At 39.7% G+C, this 27530-nt stretch overlaps 1 protein-coding gene across 3 annotated transcripts in view; it reads right to left on the bottom strand.

The window, feature by feature from the left end:
* MARCHF1 (membrane associated ring-CH-type finger 1) overlaps positions 1–27530 on the bottom strand; it is a 444124-nt gene that overhangs the window by 105165 nt on the left and 311429 nt on the right. For 2 of the 3 annotated variants that reach the window (XM_081563691.1, XM_081563751.1), the window contains one exon: positions 26538–27275. The exons of the other annotated variant lie outside the window; for it this stretch is intronic. In XM_081563691.1, the coding sequence (XP_081419817.1) occupies positions 26538–27275 (738 nt within the window). The remainder of the gene's footprint in view (positions 1–26537; positions 27276–27530) is intronic. 3 annotated transcript variants of the gene reach the window in all.

The raw sequence follows: 27530 nt of genomic DNA, 5'->3' as shown, positions 1-27530 counted from the left end.
TCCTGTTTCTTTCTTTGCTTTGGCCACTGTACCTGTGAAAATTAAAACTTGTAGTGGATCTCCATGTTTGCATTTTTTTGTGGATTTAGTAGTTTTCTACCTTTGTTTTCATGTGTCTTGAATTTCTCAGTTATCCTTTTGGTGTGTGAGTGTGCATGCACATGCATGTGTATACATACACACACATATATATGTATACATGTATGTGTGTGAATATATGTGTGTGTGTATGTGTATATATATATATATATATATATATATATATATATATATGTATGTGGGTATACATATATATGCACTTCTCTCATAGCTCATTTTGTAAAGAATCCACCTGCAATGGAGGAGACTCCGGTTGGATTCCTGGGTCAGGAAGATCCGATGGAGAAGGGAAAGACTACCCACTCCAGTATTCTTGGGCTTTCCTTGTGGCTCAGCTGGTAAAGAATCTGCCTACAATGCGGGAGACCTGGGTTTGATCCCTGGGTTGAGAAGATCCCCTGGAGAAGGGAAAGGCTACCCACTCCGGTATTCTGGCTTGGAGAATTCCACGGACTGTATAGGCTATGGGGTCGCAAAGAGTCGGACACGACTGAGAAACTTTCACTTTCATATACATATATATACACATGTCATGGTGGTTTAGTCACTAAGCTGTATCCAACCTTTGTGACCCCAGGACTGACTGCCAGACTTCTCTATCCGTGGGATTTCCCATGTTGTGGTTTCCTTCTCCAGGGATCTTCCCAACCAAGGGATTGAACTTGCGACTCCTACATTGCAGGTGAATTCTACATTGCCATGAGGGAAGCCCTATATATACATGTATATAGGGCTATATACACATGCTTGGGTATACACATGTATAAATACTTATACATGTGTATGTGGTATACACATGTATATATGGTATACATGTGTATACCCAAGCACATGTATACAGGTGCTTCCCAAGAGGCACATGGTAAAGAATATCTGCCTACTAATACAGGAGACACCAGAGACATGTTTTTGATCCCTGGTCGGAAAGAGCCCCAGGAGAAGGAAATGGCAACTGGCTCCAGTATTCTTGCCTGGAAAATCCAATGGACAAAGGATCCCAACAGGCTACAGCCCATGGGGTTGCAAAGAGTCAGACACGACTGACTGGGTGACTAAGCACATACACATGCATCAGTTCAGTTCAGTTCAGTCACTCAGTCATGTCTGACTCTTTGCAACCCCATGGACTGCAGCACACTCGGCCTCCCTGTCCATCACCAACCCCCGGAGTTTATCCAAACTCATGTCCATTGAGTAGGTGATGCCATCCAACCATCTCATCATCTGTCGTCCCCTTTTCCTCCCAATCTTTTCCAGCATCAGGGTCTTTTCCAATGAGTTAGTTCTTCACATTAGGTGGCCAAAGTATTGGAGTTTCAGCTTCAGCATCAGTCCCTCCAATGAACACTCAGGACTGATTTCCTTTAGGATGCCTGGTTGGATCTTCTTGTATTCCAAGGGACTCTCAAGAGTCTTCTCCAACATCACAGTTCAAAAGCATCAATTCTTTGCTACTCAGTAAAGAATCCCAGGGACAGCAGAGCCTGGTGGGCTGCTGTCTATGGGGTCACACAGTCAGACATGTCTGAAGCAACTTAGCAGCAGCAGCAGCAGCAGTAGCTTTCTTTATGGTCTAACTCTCACATCAATACATGACTACTGGAAAAACCATAGCTTTGCCTAGACAGACTTTTGTTGGTAAAGTAATGTCTCTGCTTTTTAATATGCTGTTAGGTTGGTCATATAGCTTTCCTTCCAAAGAGCAGGCATCTTTTACATTACATGGCTGCAGTCACCATCTACTTTGATTTTGGAGCCCAAGAAGATAACGTCTCCTACTGTTTCCACTGTTTCCCCATCTATTTGCCATGAAGTGATGGGACCAATAACCTCAGATATGCAGATGACATCACCCTTATGGCAGAAAGTGAAGAAGAACTAAAGAGCCTCCTGATGAAAGTGAAAGAGGAGAGTGAAAAAGTTGGCTTAAAGGTCAACGTTCAGAAAACTAAGATCATGGCATCTGGTCTCATTACTTCATGGGAAATAGATGGGGAAACAGGGGAAACAGTGTCAGACTTTATTTTTGGGGGCTCCAAAATCACTGCTGATGGTGACTGCAGCCATGAAATTAAAAGACGCTTACTCCTTGGAAGGAAGGTTATGGCCAACCTAGATAGCATACTTAAAAGCAGAGACATTACTTTGTCAACAAAAGTCTGTCTAGTCAAGGCTATGGTTTTTCCAGTGGTCATGTACGGATGTGAGAGTTGGACCGTGAAGAAAGCTGAGTGCCGCAGAATTGATGCTTTTGAACTGTGGTGTTGGAGAAGACTCTTGAGAGTCCCTTGGACTGCAAGGAGATCCACTCAACCCATCCTAAAGGAGATCAGTCCTGGGTGTTCATTGGAAGGACTGATGTTGAAGCTGAAACTCCAGTACTTTGGCCACCTCATGTGAAAAGTTGACTCATTGGAAAAGACCCTAATGCTAGGAAGGATTGGGGGCAGGAGGAGAAGGGGATGACAGAGGATGAGATGGTTGGATGGCATCACTGACTCGATGGACATGGGTTTGGGTAGACTGTGGGAGTTGGTAATGGATAGGGAGGCCTGGCGTGCTGCAATTCATGGGGTCGCAAAGAGTCAGACACCACTGAGAGACTGAACTGAACTGAACTGATGGGACCATATGCCATGATCTTAATTTTCTGAATGCTGAGCGTTAAACCTACTTTTTCACTCTCCTCTTTCACTTTCATCAAGAAGCTCGTTAGTTCTTCACTTTCTGCCGTAAGGGTGGTGTCATCTGCATATCAGGTTGTCGATATTTCTCCCAACAATCTTGATTCCAGCTTGAAATTCATCTATCTATCTATATATATATATTCATACACAGCAGAACATATTTATATATACATATATATATATGAAAAAAGTGTTAAATAATTTTAAAAGGACATGGAAAGTTACCAGATACAAACATGTATCATCCCCTTTACTTGCTTTGTGCAGATTTGCATCAGACTTCTTTACCTGGCCCTCTCCAGAACCTTATGCTTACCCCATGAAGGTGTGAACACATTCTATCCAACTGTCTATTTTCTCCTCTGCAGTCTCTGCTTCAGTGGGTCCCAAAGTAAGCATGCATCAGACTCACACAGATGGCTAGGATTAGTCAAACTAGGGGCCGGGTCCCCCTCCCAGAGTTTCTGATTCAGTAGGTCTAGGTTGGGACCCGATGGTCTGCATGCCTAACAACTTCCCGCATGATTCTGATGCTACTAGTGAAGGGATTATCCTCTGCAAACTATGGATTTATAGTTGGGTTTTATTTCCTATCATGTCATCTGTAAGTAAGTTGCAACTAGATGAGAAATTTAAGGTTTCATCCAAGATGAAAACTGTGAAAGGCTATTGTACCTTGTATGTCCTCCGATCGAGTTGTCACATTTGGGAACCCCTGTCCCAAATGGTTTCAAGAGCCAAGAGGAAATTATCTGTACTCATTTCTCATCCCATACTCTCCTACTGTGACCAGATCACAGACAAGCCACCAATTGGGTTTCTGTCCAAAGTAAGGTTTAGGTTTTTACGACACATGTATCTTCTGGGAGCCAATTAGTTCACCCTGGCTGCACATAAAAATCACCTGGAAGTTGTAATTTTTAAATTTATTTTTTATTTTATTTATATTGGCTGCTCTGAGTCTTTGTTTCAGTGTGTGAGCTTTCTCTAGTTGCACCTCTCAGACTCAGTTGCCCTCAGTATGTGAGATCTCAGTCCCCTGACCAAGATCGAACGTGTGTCCCATGCATTGGTAGGGGGATTCTTTTTTTTTTTTTACTTGTTAATTCTTTCCTTTTTCTTTTTTTTTTTAAATTAGTTTATTTTCTATTTTTTAACTTTACAACATTGTGTTTGTTCTGCCATACATTGACCACTGGACCACCAGGGAAGTTCCCATCTGGGAGATTTTTTAAATTGTGCCGTTGCTGAGACATCACTTTTAAAGGCATCGGCATGAAACCCTGGTAGCAACAACTGAAAAACATTCCCCGTGACTCTAATCGGCAGCCCAGATTGAGAACCACAGGGTGAGGTGAGCTCTCTGGTTCCTTCCACAACTATCTGGTAGAATTTTGAGCCTTTTAAGTACTGATTGGAACCAGGGTTCCTCCAATCATGGAAATTTTGATAGTGTTTATGACTTCTATTTCATTCTAGTTACTATTTTTTTCTTTCTTTATTCCTCCTTTTCTCCCTTGTTATTGTCAGACTGTGGCAAAACACTTTAGTTAACACCCTCAGAGAGTTGCAAGCTAGCCTAAACCCTCAAATCTTTAAAATACAAACACCAGAATTTGTTAAGGTGAAGCTCAGAGGGACAGACAAGCACAAAATGGTGCAACTAAGGCAGAAAAGACAGAGGTTTTTGATGATTACTTGTTAGATAATCATGAAGGAAAGAGGAAAGTCTTCAGTATAATGTCTAAAGTAAAAGCTCCCTCTAAGAAGCTTCCTAAAACCAGGAACTCTGGCATCTTCAGTTCTGCATAAACCTGCAAGTTAGTAGAAGAGAATTGAGCCCTCTGAAGCCCTCACTGCCTCTGACTGAGGTGGTAGGAAGGTCATGACTCTGAGTTTGAGAGTCAGAGTTCTATAAACAGAAGGCAACTCACTGGTGCTGCTCCAGGGACATCTTAACTTGGAAGAGAATTGAGCCCTCTGAAGCCTTCACTGCCTCTGACTGAGGTGGTAGGGAGGTCATGGCTCTGAGTTTGAGAGTCAGAGTTCTATAAACAGAAGGCAACTCACTGGTGCTGCTCCAGGGACATCTTAACTTCTGAACCGAATTAGACACAGTATTTAAATTTACCTACATCTGAGGTGATTGCAGAAGATTTAAAATGAATGTAGAACTACTCTGCAATGGCTACAAAGAAGATAAGAACTCAAATATGGTAATTAGGAATTCAGGAATACATTATTCTCAGATACAAATCATGATTTGGTAGCAACAAGTACCGTACCCAATATTTACTTAGTGTTCATTTTCTGTTTGCATATATGTCTAAACACGTAGGATTAAAAAGGAATTTGTGTAACTGAAAGAAAAGAGAGGGTGTTTTTCTTTTCTGTTCTTTTTGCATATTGCCAAACAGATATAAATCCATTAAAGAAAGGATATAGTTCAAGATAACTGTAAATTCTAAATACATATTGTCCTTAAATAAGAAGTAGATAAACTTGATCTAACTGATATTTCTGCTTATTCAGTGTTTTGCACTTTGGTACAATTGGTTATTTAACAATCATGGAAATTACCAATGAAAAGATAAACATAGTAAAGTGTAAATTGCTTCATAATATATAGATACTGACTTTTACCTCTGAAGGAACATCATACTTCTATCTACTTTTGCCTGAAGCTTTCCAAAGTTAGAAAATTTCTGCTTGATTCAAATTTACTCTAAGACATATTTATAGGCAGAAAATTTCCATTGTTTCTCTTTTTTCCTTTCTAAAATCACTACTTGTTAAATAAATGGCGTACAGAATACATGTTCTTTTCAAAAATCAGAGTGGCTTCATTAACCAAATTGAAGGTAATGAATCAACTCACTTGATTTTGGTCATGTAAGATAATTTACTAGTCAAGACAATTAGTATTATTGATGACACTGTCTTTTTGTTTCTGAAAAGATTACCTCCTAAATTCAGAACAATTAGAAATAAAAAAAAGCCTGCTAAGATAAGATGTATCATTGAAAGAGAAAAAAAAAAACTGCCATTTCTGCTAGCATTTCAAGTTTTTTCTATATGTTTCACATATATATATATATATACATATATACATATATATATTAGTGTCTTCATTGTTCTTGTTTATTCAAAATACAAATTACTGAGATAAATGCTGAAATTCTATGTGAAATCACACCAAATATTAAAATGTGATTTCATAAATAGTTTTCTTTTTGAGAATTTTTACTCTGTAAATTAAGAAGAATTAGATATGTTTTAATTTTTGCTGAGCACTGCAAAGAATTCAATTATTCACTTTCAGGAAAGAAATTAGTGGTAAAACATGTATTAGACTAGCAATGAATCTATTTGAAAAACATATTGATTTTTCTCCTTTTTTTATCATATAAATGAAGAGAGGGCCACTTCGCCTTTTGTAGCCAGCTTGCTCCAAGTAAAGAGAAAGCAAGAATTGAAAGTGAGACCTCGTGACTCTGTGCAGAGTCATCCTGAGTAACTCATCTCTGGAGGCAATATTCGTGTCTGCATTTCCTACCAATTCAGCTGTGATTTAGAATGAACAGGAGAAAGGTTGTTATTTAATGCCTACAAGACTCAGCAAACCAAAACAAAGGCATAAGGAAGACAATAAATTCTGTTAACTCTTGGAAATGAATGTTTCTCTTTAGGCTGCTTCAAATAAACTTTCTCACCTGAATGTTGAAGATGGTGAACAACTTATCTTTCATTCATGGAATGGACATTGACAACTGAATGTTGGTCTCATTGTTTGCACAGAATGACTAATAGAAAGAAGTAACGGAATATGCAACAAAAGTAAAAACAAAAAATCTATGGAGTGCATATAAATCTAGGACTAAGAGAAAATAGAAGAATACAGGCTATTGACTATTACAAAGAATGCTTTCACAATTAGAGGCTTTGGAAGAAAGAGACTCCCAGGAAATGATATGTCCAAGGAAAAAACAGTGTAACTGAGCAGGGCCCTATATGAAGTGAAGTGAAAGTCGCTCAGTTGTGTCTGACTCCAGGCCAGAATACTGGAGTGGGTAACCTTTCCCTTCTCCAGGGAAGACCCTATGGGGGCCTTCCCAATTCAGACCCCTCCCCATGTCCTCTGCCGTAGCTCCTTTATGAAGTATCTGGATAGCGGTATCTGATACACATTAGCTGAGTGATTTTACAGATGCTAAAACCCCCATCAAATGGAAAAAATTAACAACCTGATGACCATGAGCATGTCGTCCCCAGACTTACTGGCATCTGATGACTGATAATGTTAACCCCATAATCCCGCCCTGTTACTCATCATCAACCAATCAGAGAATTGTGCACAAGCTGATTGTATTCCCTACGACTCTCTTCCTCACCTGGCCTTTAAGAATGCTTTACTGACGCCCATCGAGGAGTTTGGGTGTTTTGAGTACTAGCTGCCCTGGACTCGTTGCTTGGCGCCTGCAATAAACAGTGTACTTTTTCTTCACGACAACCCAAATTTGGTTCGGTAACAATAGATAATAAGTGTGCTGATATTCAAGGGTCCTCAAATAACAGACTGTAAAGTGACCTGGATGGACCATGAATCTATGAACCTAGCCTTCCCAATGACCATCATAACTGCTTAAAAGGGGAAGGTAAAGAGCAGTATTTTTTTTTTTTCCACTAAATAGATATTGAGAGAAAAACTGCTCAGTGGAATGTTACTTTGCTTTAAACATCTTAGTTGTAAAGCATATTTGTCTTAGTTTTAAAATTGCAAGTTTTTCTGGGGACACGTATGGATAAATCTACGAAGCTGTGCTAAGTGTGGAACCTGCCTATTTCATGATGTCACTCCTGTAGGTCCCTGTCCAATTGCCTCCTTTGGTGGTATCTTCATTTAAATGATGAGCTGCAAAGAGAAATTGCACTTCCTGCAGCTGCAGTCCCATAAACTTAGTTATGAGTCTCAGCAGCACTTTCATTGTGCTTTTTCCCTCTTGCTATTCTTAGTGCTGCTGGACTTAGAAAAAAAGATAATAGCGTGTCCAGTGAAATTTGAATTTCAGATAAACAACGAATACTTTTTACATTACGAGTGTGCCCCAATGAAAAACTACTTGTTTATCTGAAATTCAAATTGCCGTGGATGTTCAACCCTGCAAACTCCCCTCATTCTTTAAGGCCATAAAAAGCAATTTTATAATAAGTAGATCGGCATTTGTTCATATCTACCATTTCTTCATTCACTTCTATTGGAAAGAAAGACACACCTATTTTCTTTACCATAGCAACTCTTCTATTTTGTGCTTTGGGCTCCATTCTTTTCTCCCTTCTCTGTGGTGCCTCAGTACATAAGCAATCCTCCTAGTTTTCTGTATCTTCAACCTCTTTCTCTCTGAGCTTAAGGGTTCTCTAAATGCACGAGCAGGCTCCCCAGTTGCCCTCTGTCTCCACCTCCATCCATTCTCTGTTTCCTTCACACACTCCTTGGTTTCCACCTGCTCTTTGCCCTATCCCAGGACCATTAAATGCTGCTGTTCCATGGGGTTCTCCATGCCTGAATCTTCTCAGTTTATAGTTTCCTATGGGAGAGCTCACCAATCACCACTTATTGGTCCAAGACCCCCTAATCTTCATCTAAATTTACAACGCCTCTTCTGACCTCCAGACCTGTATATGTCTCTTTAACATCTCTCTTTGGATTTCTATTTTGTGCCTCAGACTACCGTGTCAAAAACTGAATTCGTCTTCTTTTCTATCTGCCTGTAAACAGTGTGTTCTCTCTGTAGTAAACAGTAATAAAATCTACCCAGTTACCTAAATCAGAAACATGACATCAGCTCCACAGACATTTAATCATCAAGTTCTACTTGATTTACTTTCAAAATACTTTAAAAATCCATCTACTTTTTCTTTTTTTTTTAAAGTTCCCTGTGCTATACAGCAAATCTTTGTTGCTTACCTATTTTATTTATTTTATTTTTTGGCTATACCACAAGGCATGTAGGATCTTAGTTCCCTGACCAGGGATTGAAAATGCATCCCCTTGCATTGGAAAGGCAGAGTCTTAAATATTGGACTGCCAGGCAAGTCCCTCATCTACTTCTTCTTTTTTTTTTTTTCAAAATTTTTTTTTTTTTTATAAATTTATTTATTTTAGTTGGGGGCTAATTACTTTACAATATTGTAATAGTTTTTGCCATACATTGACATGAATCAGCCATGGGTTTACATGTGTACTTCTTTTTATTCTTACAGCCTCTATCACCTTCTTTCCCAGAACACAGCATTGACTTTCTAACAGGGTTTCTTTGGCTTCTGTTTTGTCCTTCCTATTTGTTTTCCAAAAGCAGCTTGAGTGTTCTTCCAAAACACAAAATTGACAATATTGTTCTTTTACTTAAAAGTCAACAGAAATTTCCCCTTGTCATTAGGATATCTTCCAAACTCCTAACTGTGGCTGATAAAGAGCTCATGGTTGGCTCCCATCCCCTCCTCCTGCTTCTTGCTGGGCCACAAGGAAATACTCTTCCTTCAAATTTTGCTCATCTTTGTGTGCTCACTTGTGCTGTATCTTTTTCCTAAAGTAAGGTATCTCTTCTTTTTACTCCTTTGGATTGTTCTTTAATTATTAGTTCCTCAGGGAAACCTGCTTTGTTCTACTAGATGTATGTTCCTTTAAAGTATGTTCCTTTAGCTTTATTTATTCATGGATTAAAAAAAAAACATTTACCTGTTTGATTATTTGTCTTATCACATGGAATATAAATTCATTAGGGATGAAGCCATTACTGAATTTTCCACTGTATTTCCAGCTTCTAAAAGCTTGCTTTGATACAGAGTAAATTTCTAAGAAATAGTTGTTCAGTGTGTGAATAAGTGAGCAAGCAGGCACACAGGCTGACAGGGAGAGAAAATTGTGCTTAAAGTGGGTCACAAACAGTCAGACATGACTGAAGTGACTTAACATCTTCACTGCAGAGGGAGAACAACAGGTGTGAGACAAGATTCCTACCTTCAAGGGGCTTGCTGTGTAGAGAAAAGGGAACCAATACACATGAAACTACTAACAAATGACAATACTAAACATGTGATACTGACTATAAAGACTGTAGAAACTGCAAGAAGGAGAAGGTCACCATGGTCCAGAATAGTTTGGAAAAGCTTCATGGAAAAGGATTAAAAATAAGGAAACATATATAAATATGGGCATTTGGAAAAGGTAACAAATATTTAGGAAGAATTGCATTTGATGGTAGTTGAACACTACTTTTAAAAAAATTGAAGTAAAGTTGATTTACAGTGTTGTTTAATTTCTGCTGTATAGCAAAGCGACTCTATGGTTTTTCCAGGAGTCATGTATGATATGAGAGTTGGACCATAAAGAAGGCTGAGTGCTGAAGAACTTATGCTTTTGAACTGTGGTGCTGGAGAAGACTCTTGAGAGTCCCTTGGACATCAAGGAGATCAAACCAGTCAATCCTAAAGGAAATCAACTATCAACGTTCATTGGAAGGACTGATGCTGAAACTGAAGCTCCAATACTTTGGCCACCTGATGCGAAGTGCTGACTCATTGTAAAAGGTCCTAATGCTGGGAAAGATTGAGGGCAGGAAGAGAAGGGGGTGACAGCGGATGAGATGGTTGGATGGTATCATCGACTCAATGGACATGAGTTTCAGCAAACTCCAGAAGATAGTGAAGGACAGGGAAGCCTGGTGTACTGTAGTCCATAGGGTCACAAAGAGTTGGACATGACTGAGTGACTGAACAACAAATATATAATATAAATAAATATATATATATATGTTTATATAAATATGTTGGTGGTTTAGTTGTTAAGCTGCGTGCAGCTCTTGGCAACCCCACAGACTGCAGCCTGCCAGGCTCCTCTGTCCAAGGGATTTTCTAGGTAAGAATACTGGAGTGGGTTACCATTTACTTCTCCAGGGGATCTTCCCCATCCAGGGATCGAACCTGGGTCTCTTGCATTGAAGGCAGATTCTTTACCAACTGAACTACCAGGGAAGCCATATATTCTGGAGGAGCACATGGCAACATACTCCAGTATTCTTGCCTGGAGAATCCCCATGGACAGAGGAGCCTGGCAGACTTCAGTCCATGGGGTTGCAAAGAGTCAGACATGACTGAGCAGCTAAGCATACACACACACACACACACACACACACACACACACATTCTTTTTTATATTCTTTCCAATATGGTTTATCATTTGAATATAGTTCCCTGTGCTATACAGTGGGACCTTATACTGTTTGTTTTTTTGGTTTTTCCTGCTCATAATTCTTTTCCCACTTCTTCTGGTACTGGTGCTATTCTTTTTGGTGTTAGAATATTCATTCCCCAGTTCATAAGTTTCTGAAGGGGTTGCCAGAAGCTACATTTTAAATCCAACCTTCTCACTCAAGGACATAGTCCAAGCATAGTGACCTGCTGACAGTGATTAACCTACAGATGTGACCTAAAAAAGCCTAATTCTAGTCCTTCTCTGGGATTTCATGAAACTGCTTGAAGAGAAATTTTCCCTTTCCTGTGAAGCCACTGCTGGTAAAATGTAAGGCTGCTACTGTTTCTGTCCACAATGCTTATTCTCTCTGTTCTACAGAGGAAGCTTGACTGCAGTCAGAGAAAATAAAAACCACAGAGAGAAGGCATGGAAGCAAAGGAACCACATTGCCTGACTCTATGAAGGTCCTGAGGCCATCTATATACCTGAATTTTCAATTTCTATGGCTAATACATCAAGCTCATTTTAACTAGTTTCAGCCAATTTTAACCTGCTAGATGAGTCCAGACCAAAACGGGGTAAAGGGTGGATGAAGAGGGAGAACAGACAGGTAGAAGAGAATCATAAGGGTAGGGTGGTAATGGGGAAGAGGACCCAAATCAAAGCAGCATCCAGAAGAAGAAGTGACAGGACTTGGTTGGGACCAGATATACTCAATGGGAAGAAAAAATTGTCAAAAACAAGAAATTTTTGGTAAGAAGGGGCAGTTAGGATGGGGAAGTGGATTTGAAGGGAAATAATAGTCAAACGATGACAGCTGAGTTCCTGGTAAAGCTGGGACTTTGTCAGCCTATAGTTTCAGTTTGACGACCCACCCTACACTGGAATGACAGTGTGAAATACAGGAAAGTGATCTGATTTTGTGCTTTGTGTCAGTGCTCAGGAGAGGATGACAGAAAACTCTAATTATGCTTCCCAAACTCAGTCTTTACCAGGGATAATTTGTAGCATCGAACAGAGGTTCTTGAATTGTGGTCCCTAGATCAGCAGCATCTGTATCACTTGGGAATATATTAGAAGTGCAGAGTCATGGCCCAACCCCAGAGGAAGGGCACCAGAGACTCTGGGGGTGGGGGCAGGGTCTGCCTTTGAATAGGCCCTGTGGTTGACACTGATATCCACTGGTGAAGAATATGCTCTGCATGGGGCTCTACCACAGGTGAGGCAACCCACCACTGACTACTATAATTTCACACAGGAAGAGTGACTCCCTCTGAAAAATTCATTTTCCCTGAATCTGTTCAATAAAAAACTGTATATTGAATATGTGCTATCTGCAAGACACTTTGGACACTGCAGAAAACAAATCTGATATCATCAATCATAAAAATACATAGATGTTGGCAATTACAAATTAGGCTATAGTCAAGGGAGAACAAGATGGTGGAGGAGCAGGTGGATGTGGAGTACATCTCTCTCCACAGATACATCAGGAATACACCTTCAGACACAGAAGTGCATGCAGAACACCAGCTGAAAGCAGATAGGAGTACCTGACCAGTGGAAAAGAATATATAGAAGCACACAAAACTCGGTAGGACAAAGGAACTAGGGGGAAAAACAGGAGTGTTAGTAGGACTGGACCTGCCCTCAGTGAGGGAACTGAAGCAGATGTCCGATTCCCACATCGGGGCAGTTGTCTGTGTTAGAGAAGAAACATTTAAGCCTGGGAGGGAAACAGCTGATCTGTGGCAGCCTAAATGGCATGAAAATCAGACAGTCCTTGCCACAGCCATACATACCCTGGATAGGGACACGGGTCCCCTGGAAGGCACAGCAGCTAGGAGCTGGAATTTAGGGACTGTGGATCAATCCCAGGGTGAGGGATGCTGTTAACTGCAGAGAGACGGATCAAGGGGATGTGAGAGAGGAGATTGGGGTGGGAAATGCCTGTGGAGGAAAGCCAGGCAGCCATGGAAGCAAGACGATACTGCTGAGTCACGCGTAGGGGGTGGAGACATCACCATAGCTTCTCTCCCCCACAGGCCAGCATCGGAAGCTGAAGAATTGAGAGGCTGGCCAATCAAACACGTGATGCACTGAATTACAGAGTATGACCCCACCCAGGGTGCTCCTTTAAGAGACTGATGCACCCGAACTACGGAGTAGGACATCACCCAGGGTGTCCGGTTAAATGCCTGATATGCTGATCTACAGAGAAGGAACCTAGCCAGGGGGCCCCCTCTATGTGCTTGATGAACCATCAACAGAGATGGATCCCAGGCAAAGGATCCCTCTAAGTGCCTGAAGGGGCAGAGCTGTGGAGAAAGACTGGCGAAAGAGGCCTTCTCATTTCCAGCTACAAGAGTCTTGAAAAAAAACTCAGATAGGGCCATAACTCCTGGGGCAGAGGAGTTACATCCTTGTCCTGCACATTTTGTGCAACCAGAGTCCAAGCCTGGTTGTTTCACCAAGCCAAGCAGTTTCACCACGTTCATGCTCAACTCTCACTGGGGCAGAGCTGCCACAGGCAAAAAAAAATCTTGTGTCTATACATGCAGGGTCACTTTGGTTGTGTCCAACTCTCTGTGACCCTGTAGGTCATGGCCTGCCAGGCTTCTCTGTCAGGGGAGTTCTCTAGGCAAGAATACTGGAGTGTATTGGCCAATACTGGTTGCCATACCAGTGCTTTAGAAGACCACTATATTTCCTGCTGCTCTAGCCACCAATTCCCCTGAATTTCTGGTGCTGTCAGAACCACTGCGACTCAAGCAGCTGCACCATCTCCACACCTGGCCCTCACAGGGGCAAACCCAAGTCCTCCAGGGCAGCCTCAGGAGCAAACCTCAGTGAATGACCCACATGCAGAGGTGGAAATAAAACCACAATTGAAACCCAGGGGCAGTGTGGCTAAGGAAGAAGACCTAAAACCTTCCCACCAGCTGTACAAGCTGCAGATTAAATTTCCTCAATCAACTAGTCAGAGCGTGTCTATGGAATATATTAAAAGACTTTAAGAGTTCCCTCAAAAGAAAATACACTAGTTCTGATAGCTGTGGACATTGGAGGCAAGAACACACAGGAGTAGGACTAGATTAGAATCTGAGCTGCCCCCCAAACAGGTCCAGAATCAGCACAGTGTTGGAGGGCATCCTAGGGAGGTGAGGTAGACTGTGACTCCCAGTGAGGGAAAGGACTCTGACAGCAGCGACTAAGAAAAACACTTATTATTACCATGATTTCACTTGTTTTATAGATTCTTTTGGATTTTTTTGTTTGTTTGTTTGTTTTTCCCCCTGTGTTGTAGTTGTCAATTTTATTGACACTATGAAATCTAGTTAAACTTTTGAGATTTTTTTCCCAGTAAGTCACATTTTTTATTGTCATAAACCTCTGCCTCTACACCAGGCTTTTGCAGTTCTGTGGAGTTTTCCTTCTTCTTCTTTTTTTTTTTTCTCTTTTGCTAATTTTAATTTTTTAAACCTATCATTATTTTTTCTACATTTATTCTTTTGTTTGTTTTTCCTACTATTCTTTTACCCTTGCAGCTAATCTTCAATATATATAAATCTTCTTTATTTACCTCTGTTTAACTTTGCATACCTATTCTTTCTTTCTCTTCTTTCTCTCCTTTCCTCTCAACATATTTGTTAGTTTTATTTTCATTGCTTTATTCCCCAGTTGGCACCTTGCTTTATTTTTGTTTTCCAGTTTGTGCTTTAGTTAGTTTTGTTCTTAACTGATAGATATAATTTTTTGTTTCCTTTGTTCATCAGGTCAATCTATTGTACTTTATTTTTGTTGGACTGTTTTGATTTTGCTTATGGGTGTGTATACATATATGTGTGTGTGTGTATTCAGTCACACTTTTTATTGTTATAAACCTCTGCCTCTATGTTGGGCTTTTGCAGTTGTGTGGAGTTTTCCTTTTTTTTTTTCTCCTTTTTTTCTTCTTCTCCCTTTTTTTCTTTCTTCTTCCTTTTTTTTTCTTTTCTCTTTTTTAAAATTTTAATTTTTTAAACCTATTATATTTTTTCTACACTTATTCCTTTGGTTGCCTTTCTTACTGTTGTTTTCTCCTTGAAGTTGATCTTTAATGTATATAAATCTTCTTCATCTACCTCTATTTAACTTTGCATATCTGTTCTTGCTTTCTTTTCTTTCCTCTCAACATATTTGTTAGTCTTGTTTTCATTGCTTTATTCCCCACTTGGTACCTTGCTTTAGTTTTGTTTTCTAGTTTGTGTTTTAGTTAATTTTGTTCTTAACTGCTAAACATAATTTTTGATTTCCTTTGTTTGCTGGGTCAATTGACTGTACTTTATTTTTGCTGGACTACTTAGACTTTGCTTATGGGTATATATTTGTATGTGTATATTCCATTATTTTAATTATTATTTGCCTGATTTTGTAACTGCCATTTGTCTGGGGTTCCCCTTTGGTTTCTCATTTTTGGATATTTGTTTTAATCTCACTTCATGCCATAACAAACCACTTGTGGAATCTTCATTCCTGACCAGAGATCAAGTCCTGAATCTTTGGAGTATGATCAGACTTCAAGATCCTAGGCTACCAGAGAACTAACCCTAGGGAGTATCGAATAGTGTGAACTCACACAAAGGAAACCACTGGAATACAAGACTCAACATCACCCAACCACCAGTAGAACCCTGTGCAGGACACCTCATCTAAACAAAACAAAAATACAAACTCAATCATCAGCAGACAAGATTACCACCTCAGTCAGCCTTGCCCATCAGAGGAAAAACAAACAAACAAACTCAGCACAAATATCACCCTATATGAAGTTTACACAAACCACTAGACCAACCTTAGGAGGGCAGAAACCAAAAGGAAGAAAGAATTTAACCCTGAAGCCTGGGAAAAGGAGACCTCAAACACAATAAGTTTAAAAAAAAAAAAAAACCAATGAAAAGGCAGAGAAGTACTACACAAATGAAGGAACAAATTAGAAACACAGAAGTCCAAATAAATGAAGAGGAAATAGGCAAACTACCTGAAAAAGAATCTAGAATAATGATAGTAAAAATGATCAAAAACATTGAAAACAAAATGGAGAAAAAGCAAGACTCAATTAACAAAGATCTAGAAGAATTAAAGAATAAACATACAGAGATAAGCAACACACTTACTGAAATTAAAAATACTCAGAAGGAATCAATAGCAGAGTATCTGAAGCAGAATAACAAATCAGTGAGCTGGAAGATAGAACGGTGGAAGTAACTTCTGAAGAGCAGAATAAAGTAAAAAGAATGAAAAGAATTGATGATGGTCTCAGAGATCTCTGGGACAATATCAAATACACTAACATTCAAATTATAGGGGTCCCAGAAGAAGAAGAGAAAAAGAAAGGGTATGAGAAAAGTTTTGAAGAGATTGTAGTTGAAAATTTCCCTAAAATGGAAGATGAAATAGTCAATCAAGTCCAAGAGGTACAGAATCCCATATAGGATAAACCCAAGGAGAAACACACCAAGACACATACTAATCAAACTAACGAAGACTAAACACAAAGAAAGAATATTAAAAGGAACTAGGCAAAAGCAACAAGTAACATAGAAGGGAAACCCTGTATGTTTAACAGCTGATCTTTCAGCAGAAATTCTGCAGGCCAGAAGGGAATGGCAGGATATATTTAAAGTGCTGAAAGGGAAAAATCTACAACCAAGATTATTGTATCCAGCAAGAATCTCATTCAAAAATGATGGAGAAATAAAAAGTTTTTCAGACAAGCAAAAGTTAAAGAGAGTTCAGTACCACCAAACCAGCTTTACAATAAATGTTAAAGGGACTTATATAGTCAAGAGATACAAGAGAAGGAAAAAGATCTATGAAATCAACTCCAAACAATTAAGAAAATGGCAATAGGAATATAAGTATCAATATTACTTTAAATGTAAATGGATTAAATGCTCCAATCAAAAGACACAGTCTGGCTGAATGGATACAAAAACAAGACCTACATATATGCTGTCTACAAGAAACCCACTTCAGATCTAAAGATACATACAGACTGAAAGTGAGAGGATGCAAAAATATATTCCATGCAAATGGGAAGCAAAAGAAAGCTGGAGTAGCAATTCTCATATCAGAAAAAATAGATCTTAAAATAAAGAAGATTACAAGAGATAAGGAAGGATACTACATAGTAAACAAGGGATCAGTCCAAGAGGAAGCCATAACAATTGTAAATATCTATGCACCCAACATAGGAGCACCTCAATACATAAGACAAACACTAACAGACATAAAAGGAGAAATTGATGGTAGTGCAATAATAATAGGAGCCTTTAACACTCCACTCACACCAATGGGCAGATCATCAAAACAGAAAATTAAAAAGGAAACACAAGTCTTAAATGATACATTTGATAAGATAGATCTCATTGATATCTTCAGGACATTCCACCCAAATGCAGAAGAATACACCTTCTTCTCAAGTGCACATGGAACATTATCCAGGATAGACCACATCTTGGGTCACAAATCAAACCTCAGTAAATTTAAGAAAATTGAAATCATATCAAGCATCTTTTCTGACTACACGCCATGAGACTAGATGTCAATTACAAGAAAAACTGTAAGAAACACAAACACATGGACATTAAGCAATACATTTCTAAATAACCAATAGGTTACTGAAGAAATCAAAAGGGAAATCAAAAAAATTTCTAGAAAAAAATGATAATGAAAATACGACAACTCAAAACCTATGGGATGCAGCAAAAGCAGTTCTAAGAGGGAAGTTTATAGCAATACAATCCTACCTCAAGGAATAATAAAAATGTCGAATAGAAAATCCAAATTTACACCTAAAACAATTGGAAAAATAAGATTAAAAAAACCCCCTAAATTAGCAGAAGGAAAGAAATCATAAAGATCCAAGCAGAAATAAGTGAAAACGAAATGAAAGAAACAATAGTAAAGATTAGTAAAACTAAAAGCTGGTTATTTGAGAAGATAAACAAAATTGAGAAACCTTTGGCTAGACTCATCAAAAAAAGAGAGAAGAATCAAATCAGCAAAATTAGAAATGAAAAAGGGGAGGTTACAACAGACAATGCAGAAATACAAAGGATTATAAGAGACATTATGAACAACTATCTGGCAATAAAGTGGATAACCTGGAAGAAATGGACAGATTCTTAGAAAAGTTCAATCTTCCAAGACTGAACCAGGAAGAAATAGAAATTATGAACAACCCAAATAAAAGCACTTAAATTGAAGTTGTGATAAAAAATATCCCAGAAAACAAAAGCCCAGTACCAGAAGGCTTCACAGGAAAATTCTATCAAACATTTAGAGAAGAGCTAATGCCTATCCTTCTAAAACTCTTTCAAAAAATTTCAGAGGAAGGAATACTTCTAAGCTCATTCTATTAGGCGTCCATCATCCTAATACCAAAATCTGACAAAGATAACACACAAAAAGAAAACTACAGGCCAATATCACTGATGAACATAGATGCGAAAATCCTCAATAAAATTTTAGCAAACAGAATTTAGCAACACATCAAAAAGCTCATACACCATGATCAAGTTGGGTTTATTACAGAGATGCAAGAATTCTTCAATATACGCAAATCGATCAATGTGATACACCATATTAACAAATTGAAAGATAAACACCATACAAAAATCTCAATAGATGCAGAAAAAGCCTTTGACAAAATTTAGCACCCATCTATGCTTATAACTCTTCAAAAAATGGGCATAGAAGGAACCTACCTCAACATAGTAAAGGCCATATATGATAAGCCTACAGCAAACATTATTCTCAATGGTGAAAAACTGAAAGCATTCCCCCTAAGATAAGGAACAAGACAAGGGTGTCCACTTTCACCACTATTATTCAACATACTTCTGGAAGTCCTAACTACAGCAATCAGAGAATAAAAAGAAATAAAAGGAAACCAGTTGGGGAAAAAAAAAAAATAAACCTCTCACTGTTTGCAGATGACATGATACTGTACATAGAAAACCCTAAAGATAGTATCAGAAAATTATAAGAACTTATCAGTGAATTTATCAAAGTTGCAGGGTACAAAATCAATACACAGATATCACTAGCATTTCTATACAGTAACAATGAAAAATCAGAAATAGAAATTAAGAAATCAATTCCATTCACCATTGGAATAAAAAGAATTGAATATCTAGCAATAAACTTACCTAAGGAGACAAAGCAGAAGTGACAAATAGATTTCAGGGACTAGATCTGATAGACAGAGTGCCTGATGAACTATGGACAGAGGTTTGTGACATTGTATAGGAGACAGGGATCAAGACCATCTCCATGGAAAAGAAATGCAAAAAAGCAAAATGGCAGTCCGAGGAGGCCTTACAAATAGCTGGGAAAAGAAGAGAAGTGAAAAGCAAAGCAGAAAAGGAAAGATATTCCAATTTGAATGCAGAGTTCCAAAGAATAGCAAGGAGAGATAAGAAAGCCTTCTTCAGCTATCAATGCAAAGAAATAGAGGAAAACAACAGAATGGGAAAGACTAGAGATCTCTTCAAGAAAATTAGAGATACCAAGGGAACATTTCATGCAAAGATAGGCTCGATAAAGGACAGAAATGGTATGGACCTAACAGAAGCAGAAGATATTAAGAAGATGTGGCAAGAATACACAGAAGAACTGTACAAAAAAAATCTTCACGACCCAGGTAATCACGATGGTGTGATCACTCACCTAGAGCCAGACATCCTGGAATGTGAAGTCAAGTGGGCCTTGGAAAGCATCACTATGAACAAAGCTAGTGGAGGTGATGGAATTCCAGTTGAGCTATTTCAAATCTAAAAGATGATGCTGTGAAAATGCTGCACTCAATATGCCAGTAAATCTGGAAAACTCAGCAGTGGCCACAGGACTGGAAAAAGTCAGTTTTCATTCCAATCCCAAAGAAAGGCAATGCCAAAGAATGCTCAAACTACCGCACAATTGCACTCATCTCACATGCTAGTAAAGTAATGCTCAAAATTCTTCAAGCCAGGCTTCAACAATATGTGAACCATGAACTTCCAGATGTTCAAGCTGGTTTTAGAAATGGCAGAGGAACCAGAGATCAAATTGCCCATATCTGGTGGATCATCGGAAAAGCAAGAGAGTTCCAGAAAAACATCTATTTCTGCTTTATTGACTATGCCAAAGCCTTTGACTGTGTGGATCACAATAAACTGTGGAAAATTCTGAAAGAGATGGGAATACCAGACCATCTGACCTGTCTCTTGAGAAACCTGTATGCAGGTCAGGAAGCAACAGTTAGAACTAGACATGGAACAACAGACTGGTTCCAAAGAGGAAAAGGAGTACGTCAAGGCTGTATATTGTCACCCTGCTTATTTAACTTATATGCAGAGTACATCATGAGAAATGCTGGGCTGGAAGAAACACAAACTGGAATCAAGATTGCCGGGAGAAATATCAGTAACTTCAGATAAGCAGATAACACCACCCTTATGGCAGAATGTGCAGAAGAACTAAAGAACCTCTTGATGAAAGTGAAAGAGGAGAGTGAAAAAGTTGGCTTAAAGCTCAACATTCAGAAAACTAAGATCATGGCATCTGGTCCTATCACTTCATGGGAAATAGATGGGGAAACAGTGGAAACAGCGTCAGACTTTATTTTTTTGGGTTCTAAAATCACTGCTGATGGTGATTGCAGCCATGAAATTAAAAGACTCGACCAACCTAGATAGCATATTGAAGAACAGAGACATTACTCTGCCAACAAAGGTCTGTCTAGTCAAGGCTATGGTTTTTCCAGTAGTCATGTATGGATGTGAGAGTTGGACCGTGAAGAAAGCTGAGCGCCGCAGAATTGATGCTTTTGAACTGTGGTGTTGGAGAAGACTCTTGAGAGTCCCTTGGACTGCAAGGAGATCCAACCAGCCCATCCTAAAGGAGATCAGTCCTGGGTGTTCATTGGAAGGACTGATGTTGAAGCTGAAACTCCAATACTTTGGCCCCCTCATGCGAAGAGTTGACTCATTGGAAAAGACCCTAATGCTGCAAAGGATTGGGGGCAGGAGGAGAAGGGGATGACAGAGGATGAGATGGCTGGATGACCTCACCAACTCGATGGACATGGGTTTGAGTAGACTCCGGGAGTTGGTGATGGACAGGGAGGCCTGGCATGCTGTGAGTCATGGGGTGGCAAAGAGTTGGATACGACTGAGCGACTGAACTGAACTGAACTGAACTGAACTGAACTGAAGGAGACAAAAGACCTGTACACAGAAAATTAAAAGATAGTAGTGAAAGAAATCAAAGATGACATAAACAGATTGAGAGACATTCCATGTTCCTGGGTAGGAAGAATCAGTATTGTGAATATGCCTATATTACCAAATGCAATCTACAGATTCAATGTGATCCCTATCAAATTACCAATGACATTTTTCACAGAACTAGAACAAAATATTTCACAAGTCATATGGAAACACAAAAGACCCTGAATAGCCAAAGCAGTCTTGAGAGAGAAGAAAGGAGCTGGAGGAATCAACCTTCCTTGACTTCAGATTATACTACAAAACTACAGTCATCAAGACAGTATGGTACCGGAACAAAAACAGAAATATAGACCAACAGAACAAGATAGAAAGCCCAGAAATAAACCCATGCACCTATGGGTACCTTATTTTTGACAAAGGAGGCAAGAATATACAATTGGGCAAAGATAGCCTCTTCAATAAATGGTGATGGAAAAACTGGACAGCTACATGTAAAAGAATGAAATTAAAACACTTCCTAACACTATACACAAAAATAAACTCAGAATGGATTAAAGACCTAAATGTAAGACCAGAAACTATAAAACTCTTAGAGGAAAACAAAGGCAGAATACTCAATGACATAAATCAAAGCAAGATCCTCTATGACCCACTTCCCTAGAGTAATGGAAATAAAAACAAAAGTAAACAAATGGGACCTGATTAAACTTAAAAGCTTTTGCAGAGCAAAGGAAACTATAAGCAAGGTGAAAGACAACCCTCAGAATGGGAAAAAATAATAGCAAATGAAACAATTGACAAAGGATTAATTTCCAAAATATACAAGCAGATCATACAACTCAATACCAGAAAAACAACCCAATGAAAAAGTTGGAAGAAGACCTAAACAGACATTTATCCAAAGAAGACATACAGATGGCTAACAAACACATGAAAAGATGCTAAACATCATTCATTATGAGAGAAATGCAAATCAAAACTACAATGAGATATCACCTCACACCAGTCAGAATAGCCATCATGAAAAAGTCTACAAACAACAAATTCTGGAAAGGGTGTGGAGAAAAGGGAATACTCTTGCAGTTGATGGGGATGTAAATTGATACAGCCACTATGGAAGACAGTATGGAGATTCCTTAAAAAACTAAGAATAAAACCACCAAATGACCCATCAATCCCACTCCTAGGCATATACCCTGGGGAAACAAAAATTTAAAAAGACATATGTATCCCAGTGTTCATTGCAGCACTATTTACAGTAGCTAGAACATGGAAACAACCTACATGTCCATGAACACATGAATGGATAAAGAAGTTGTGGTACATATACACAATGGAATATTACTCAACAATAAAAAGGAACACCTTTGAGTCAGTTCTAATGAGGTGGGTGAACCTAGAACCTATTATACAGAGTGAAGTGAGTCAGAAAGAGAAAGATAAATATCATATTCTAACACACATAAATGGAATTTAGAAAAATGGTTCTGAAGAATTTACTTACAGGGCAGCAATAGACAAATAGACATAGAGAATAGACTTATGGACATGGGGAGAGGGGAGAAGAGGGTGAGATATACAGAAAGAGTAACCTGGAAACTTACATTACCATATGTAAAATAGATAGCCAACGGGAATTTGCTGTATGGCTCGGAAGCAAACAGGGACTCTGTATCAACCTAGAGGGGTGAGATGGGGAGGGAGATGGGAAGGAGGTTCAAAAGGTAAGATATATGTGTATACCTATGGCTGATTCATGCTGGTGTTTGACAGAAAACAACAAAATTCTGTAAAGCAATTATCCTCCAATAAAAAATAAATTAATTAAAAAAATTATGATATGTTGACTGAATTACTATTCTGCACACCATACAATATAATAAATGAACAATATTTCAATAAAAGTTTTAAAAGATGATATGGAAGTGAAGGGGACCTGAGTGTTGGTTAGGGAATCACAAAGTTTTCCCCAGAGGAATGACATCTAAATTAAGAAAAAATGATTAGAATTAATCTGGTGAAGTGAAGATCAGATAATATGAAGGCGTTCCTGAAAGATGAGAGCCTGGCTCTTTCAGAGACCTGAAGACAGACCAGCATGAGTAGGTCATTGTTAACAATGCTGTTGAAGCTGAGGAGGCTGGTCTGACAGATCAATCAGATCCTTGTAAATTCTATTAAAGATTTTGAACTCACCACAGACGGCAACTAAGAGGCTATTGAAAAGTTTCAAGCATAAGCTAACATAATATTTTAATGTAAATTTTCTTTATAAAAAAGGCAAAATCTTTCCCATTCCACAAGTGTGGGTATGATGGCATGATGATTTAAATTTCCTCTAAGTTGTAGGATACTAATAGAGACACTGTCTCTGCATGAGGCTTTGATGAGGGTAGGTAGAGCGGGTAGAGTGTCCTTGTGGGACTAGATACCAGGAAGAAACAAGGAAGAAGGAGCTTAGAAGCTGCTTCTGCTTTGTGGTTCTGGCTGAGACAGGTCCTGCTTGTTCACGTCTGAAGTTGCAGGAGGGCAAGTTCATCTTCCTCCCCTACATAGGGACCCTGGTGCTCAAGCTGGTCCATCTACAGCCTTTAGAGATGTCATTCACTTTCCAAGCATCTCAGTCACCCCCCTGAGAATAGTACCCAGATCTTCTCTGGCCTTGAGAAGATTTTCACCGCTAATATCTTGGTGTGATTGTCCTGTGCTCAGACATCACGTGAATGACCAATGGAAATATGCAACTATTTAATGTCAGTCTGTGTATAGTTCACTAATGCTTGAAAGAACGATCAGCCTGAGCCTGGACTGCCCTCCCACATTTCAGTGATGTGACTCATGCTGTCTGCTCAATAGCTGATCCAGGGCTACCACAAACAGCCTGCCTATAATTGAGCTCATTGTCTTTCCCAGTTTAGCTGGCCTCTTCTGTTTTTGTCAGAAGCACCAGCTTTTACTACCTTCCAAGTCCCAAGATCTGGAGTCATCCTTGACTCTTGTAGGGTCTGCCCTTACCAATGCCAAGCGTTCAGTTGCTCCTGATGACCTGGCGGTGGGGAGATCCTGCCCACCTGAGGGGATCCTGCCCACCCTGGCCCGAGGGCCCGGATGCCCACCAGGCCTCTCTGCCAGGCTACTTCTCCTTTCCTCAGTCCCAACCCCAGCTCTTATGGGGTTCCCAGGTTGTGGCAGATCCCAGCAATTTCCATTTTTTCAAATTCCTGCAGTATTACCCTTCTAAAACTCACCATCTTGAACTTTCATCTTTTCAAGGGTACATTCAACTTCTGTCACTAGTTAATAGGCCACTTAAGTGAAGAATCAAGTCTTTCTGTCACTTTTTATCCTCAGCTCCCAGTATAATATATGGCCCATAGGATTTGCTTAGTGGGTGTATTTTGACAATAACCCACAGCAAGAAATAAGTATAGGCCCATTGATCTTACTTCATTAAGAGGAGTCTATGTTAAATATTCTTTTTCTCCAGAGCAGTGCTTTTAACTTTGGAGAACCAGCCACTAAGACTCTAATTACAAGCGTTCCTTTTTCTCCAATGACTGTTAAGTCTACAACTAGCTTCTTTAACTGTCTTTCATTAAATTACATTGGAAGTAGATTTGGGGAATGACCACAGATGTTTGCTAGTAGGGAGTTCTTAGTCTATACTAGAAATAGTGTTTTATTCTGTCCCCAGACATTGTACTGAAGCCACACTTAAATCATAGTCAAAAGATTACAAGAAACTTGCTTGCATCAGTATATAGGTCAAACGGTGTCACTTCTCGTTTACCTCCCTTAGCGTGCTTTGCATGGCCCTCCCCACCTCTCTGACCTCATCCCCACCAGTGCCCCTCCCTCTCCATACCCCGGCAGTAGCAGCAGCTTTCGGTTCCCCAGACCCCAGCGGCATGCTGTCTGCACACTGTCCCCTGTTCCTTCCTCGGTTAGTTCCCGTCATGCCTGGGTCACAGGCAGTTCGTCACTTCCTTAAGACAGTCCTTCTGTGCTCTCCCAGCACAGATCTACTTTCCTCGTTATACACTCCTACATCCCTTATCACAACTGCAATTAAATGTGAAATAGTTTGTGTCCATCTCCACCAGACAGTAAGCTCTCAGATGTCAAATGCCTGCAATAAAAGCCTGATGCATTGTAATCAATAAATGCCTGAGTGAATAAGTAAATGAGCATTTTTTGAAAGACCCATAAAATTTTCACAGAAACAAGCCATTATAATATTATTTACATCCAGAGATTAATTCTCCTTCTTGTCCTGCCCTAAATGAACATAGGAAGCTTTCTCTGGGTCATGTGACTCACATGAAAACACACACACGTTTTATAAAGTACAACTTTTATAAAATCAAGCCCCCAAACCAAGCATATGCAAAAAAACAAAAAAACAAAAAAAAAACCAACCAACCAACCAAAAAAAAACTTGACTTGCTCCCGAACAGAACCCAAGTAACTTAAATGATTGGGTAATAGGAACATTCAAAATATTTGTTTTGTTTCAAACTGTCTCATTGGTGCAAACTAGCCTGGGTAGTCACATCATTTTTTTTAAACTTTAAATTATTCTGAAAATTGTATCCAATTGGGTAAAAAGTCCAAGCAAGTAGTCTCATAGATACTAATATGAATTGTCTACACACTGAAACATTTTGGTACATGGTTATCACCAAAATTAATGTGGTCTCCTTCTCAGAAGGTCCCAGCAACCCTGCTGGTGCATCTGTGATCTGTCTCTGTCCTTTCAGTCTTGAGTTACCTGCTGAGTCAGACAACTGGAGAACAAATTGGCACCAACTGCAGAGGAGACTTTTCTGATACAAAAATCTGACGTTAATCCCCCCAAGCCTTGAATATCCTCTGTCAGGGCGCTAAAAGTTCACCAGATTTGCACTAAGATTTCACACTCTCATTCATGTTTCCTCCACAATTCTTGTCTTTACTGAGAGAGGGGACAGGACTCGATTTGTCAATTCTTTGACCAGGATAAATCATCTTTCAGTTAAAAGAAGGGAGAAGGGGAAATCTAACTATTTTGAAACAGCTTTCAAACCCACGGATACTTGTGCGTCATTCTCCCCAACCCTTTGTTCATTTTATCACCTTATATACAATCGGACAAATAACAGTATGGATAAATGTTATGTTTTGAGGGCAGGGGACACACACACATGTAACTCACAGTGGGAGGAAGTATATTTGGGGGGCATCAAATCTTTCTCTGGAGAGACTGACCTGCATGTGTGTAAATGATCAGACTTGTCATGGTCCGTGGCAAGAGGCTCCTGGAAACCCGCATCACCAGCAGACTTGCCACCTTCGACCGCCAGCATGTCAGTGCTGGAATCTGTCCCTGAAAATCTCTTGATTGTTGTTTCATTTTGCCCACACCGATGTAAGAGTTGAGGATCCCCGTGGCGGTCCCCACCTCTGCTCTCCTGTTGCTTCCTTGAGGGTCTTTTACTCTCAGAGGACCCTCTCGACAGGTAGGCATCGTATCCTTTATACTTTGTACCTTTTGCTCCGTGCAGGTTTAAAGAGCATCTCTCACAGCTGGTCAGCTCCGCGTGCTTTTTATCTCCGTATCCCGAGTGTACTGGATTGATTTCATTAGGAGCAGAAGACTCACCCAGGTTTCTGCTTGGTTTCTTACTTCTCCTTCTTCTCCGCGACAGGCGGAACTTCACTTGGGCTCTTCTTTTTGCCTGAATCCAATGACTCTCATGGGTGGAAGATGAGTCTGAAGAATCTGTGTCAGTCTCACTGCATCGGGGGCTGGGGACGTGGAGGTGAAAGTCGCTTCTCCCTTTCCCCTGTCCTTGGGCATGCTCGTACCTCTGAGTGGCCCGCCTCCTCCTCCTAGGCTTCTGTGTTACTGATTTTTTACCAGGCTCCTGCCTAGCAGGGCTCAGCACTGTGACAGCGGTGCTGTGCTCAAGTGAGGCTCCTGACATGTCATGTGAGATGGCAGATCTGAACAAAGCAGCAGGCAAAGGATGAGGGATTGGGATGGGGAGGAAAGCCATGGAAATGGGAAAGGAGAGGACAGCCATTGGAAACAGAAAGAGAGAGAGATGAAAATGACAGCATGGACCCAAAGTTGGCAAACAAAGATCAAATGAGGGAAATGCACTAAAGGAAAACAAAAATCAGGCTGATATAAATTATCCACAGACAAGATAAGACAGCACCAAGAGTCATACAGTCTCATCATATACAACAAGAGTA

This window comes from Giraffa tippelskirchi, chromosome 1 (assembly GCF_054371585.1).
Source record: "Giraffa tippelskirchi isolate mGirTip1 chromosome 1, T2T-mGirTip1v1.2.pri, whole genome shotgun sequence".
In the NCBI taxonomy this organism is placed as follows: Eukaryota; Metazoa; Chordata; class Mammalia; order Artiodactyla; family Giraffidae; genus Giraffa; species Giraffa tippelskirchi.
The sequence above is the reverse complement of the archived record's forward strand: the minus strand, read 5'-3'. Positions and strand labels throughout refer to the sequence as shown.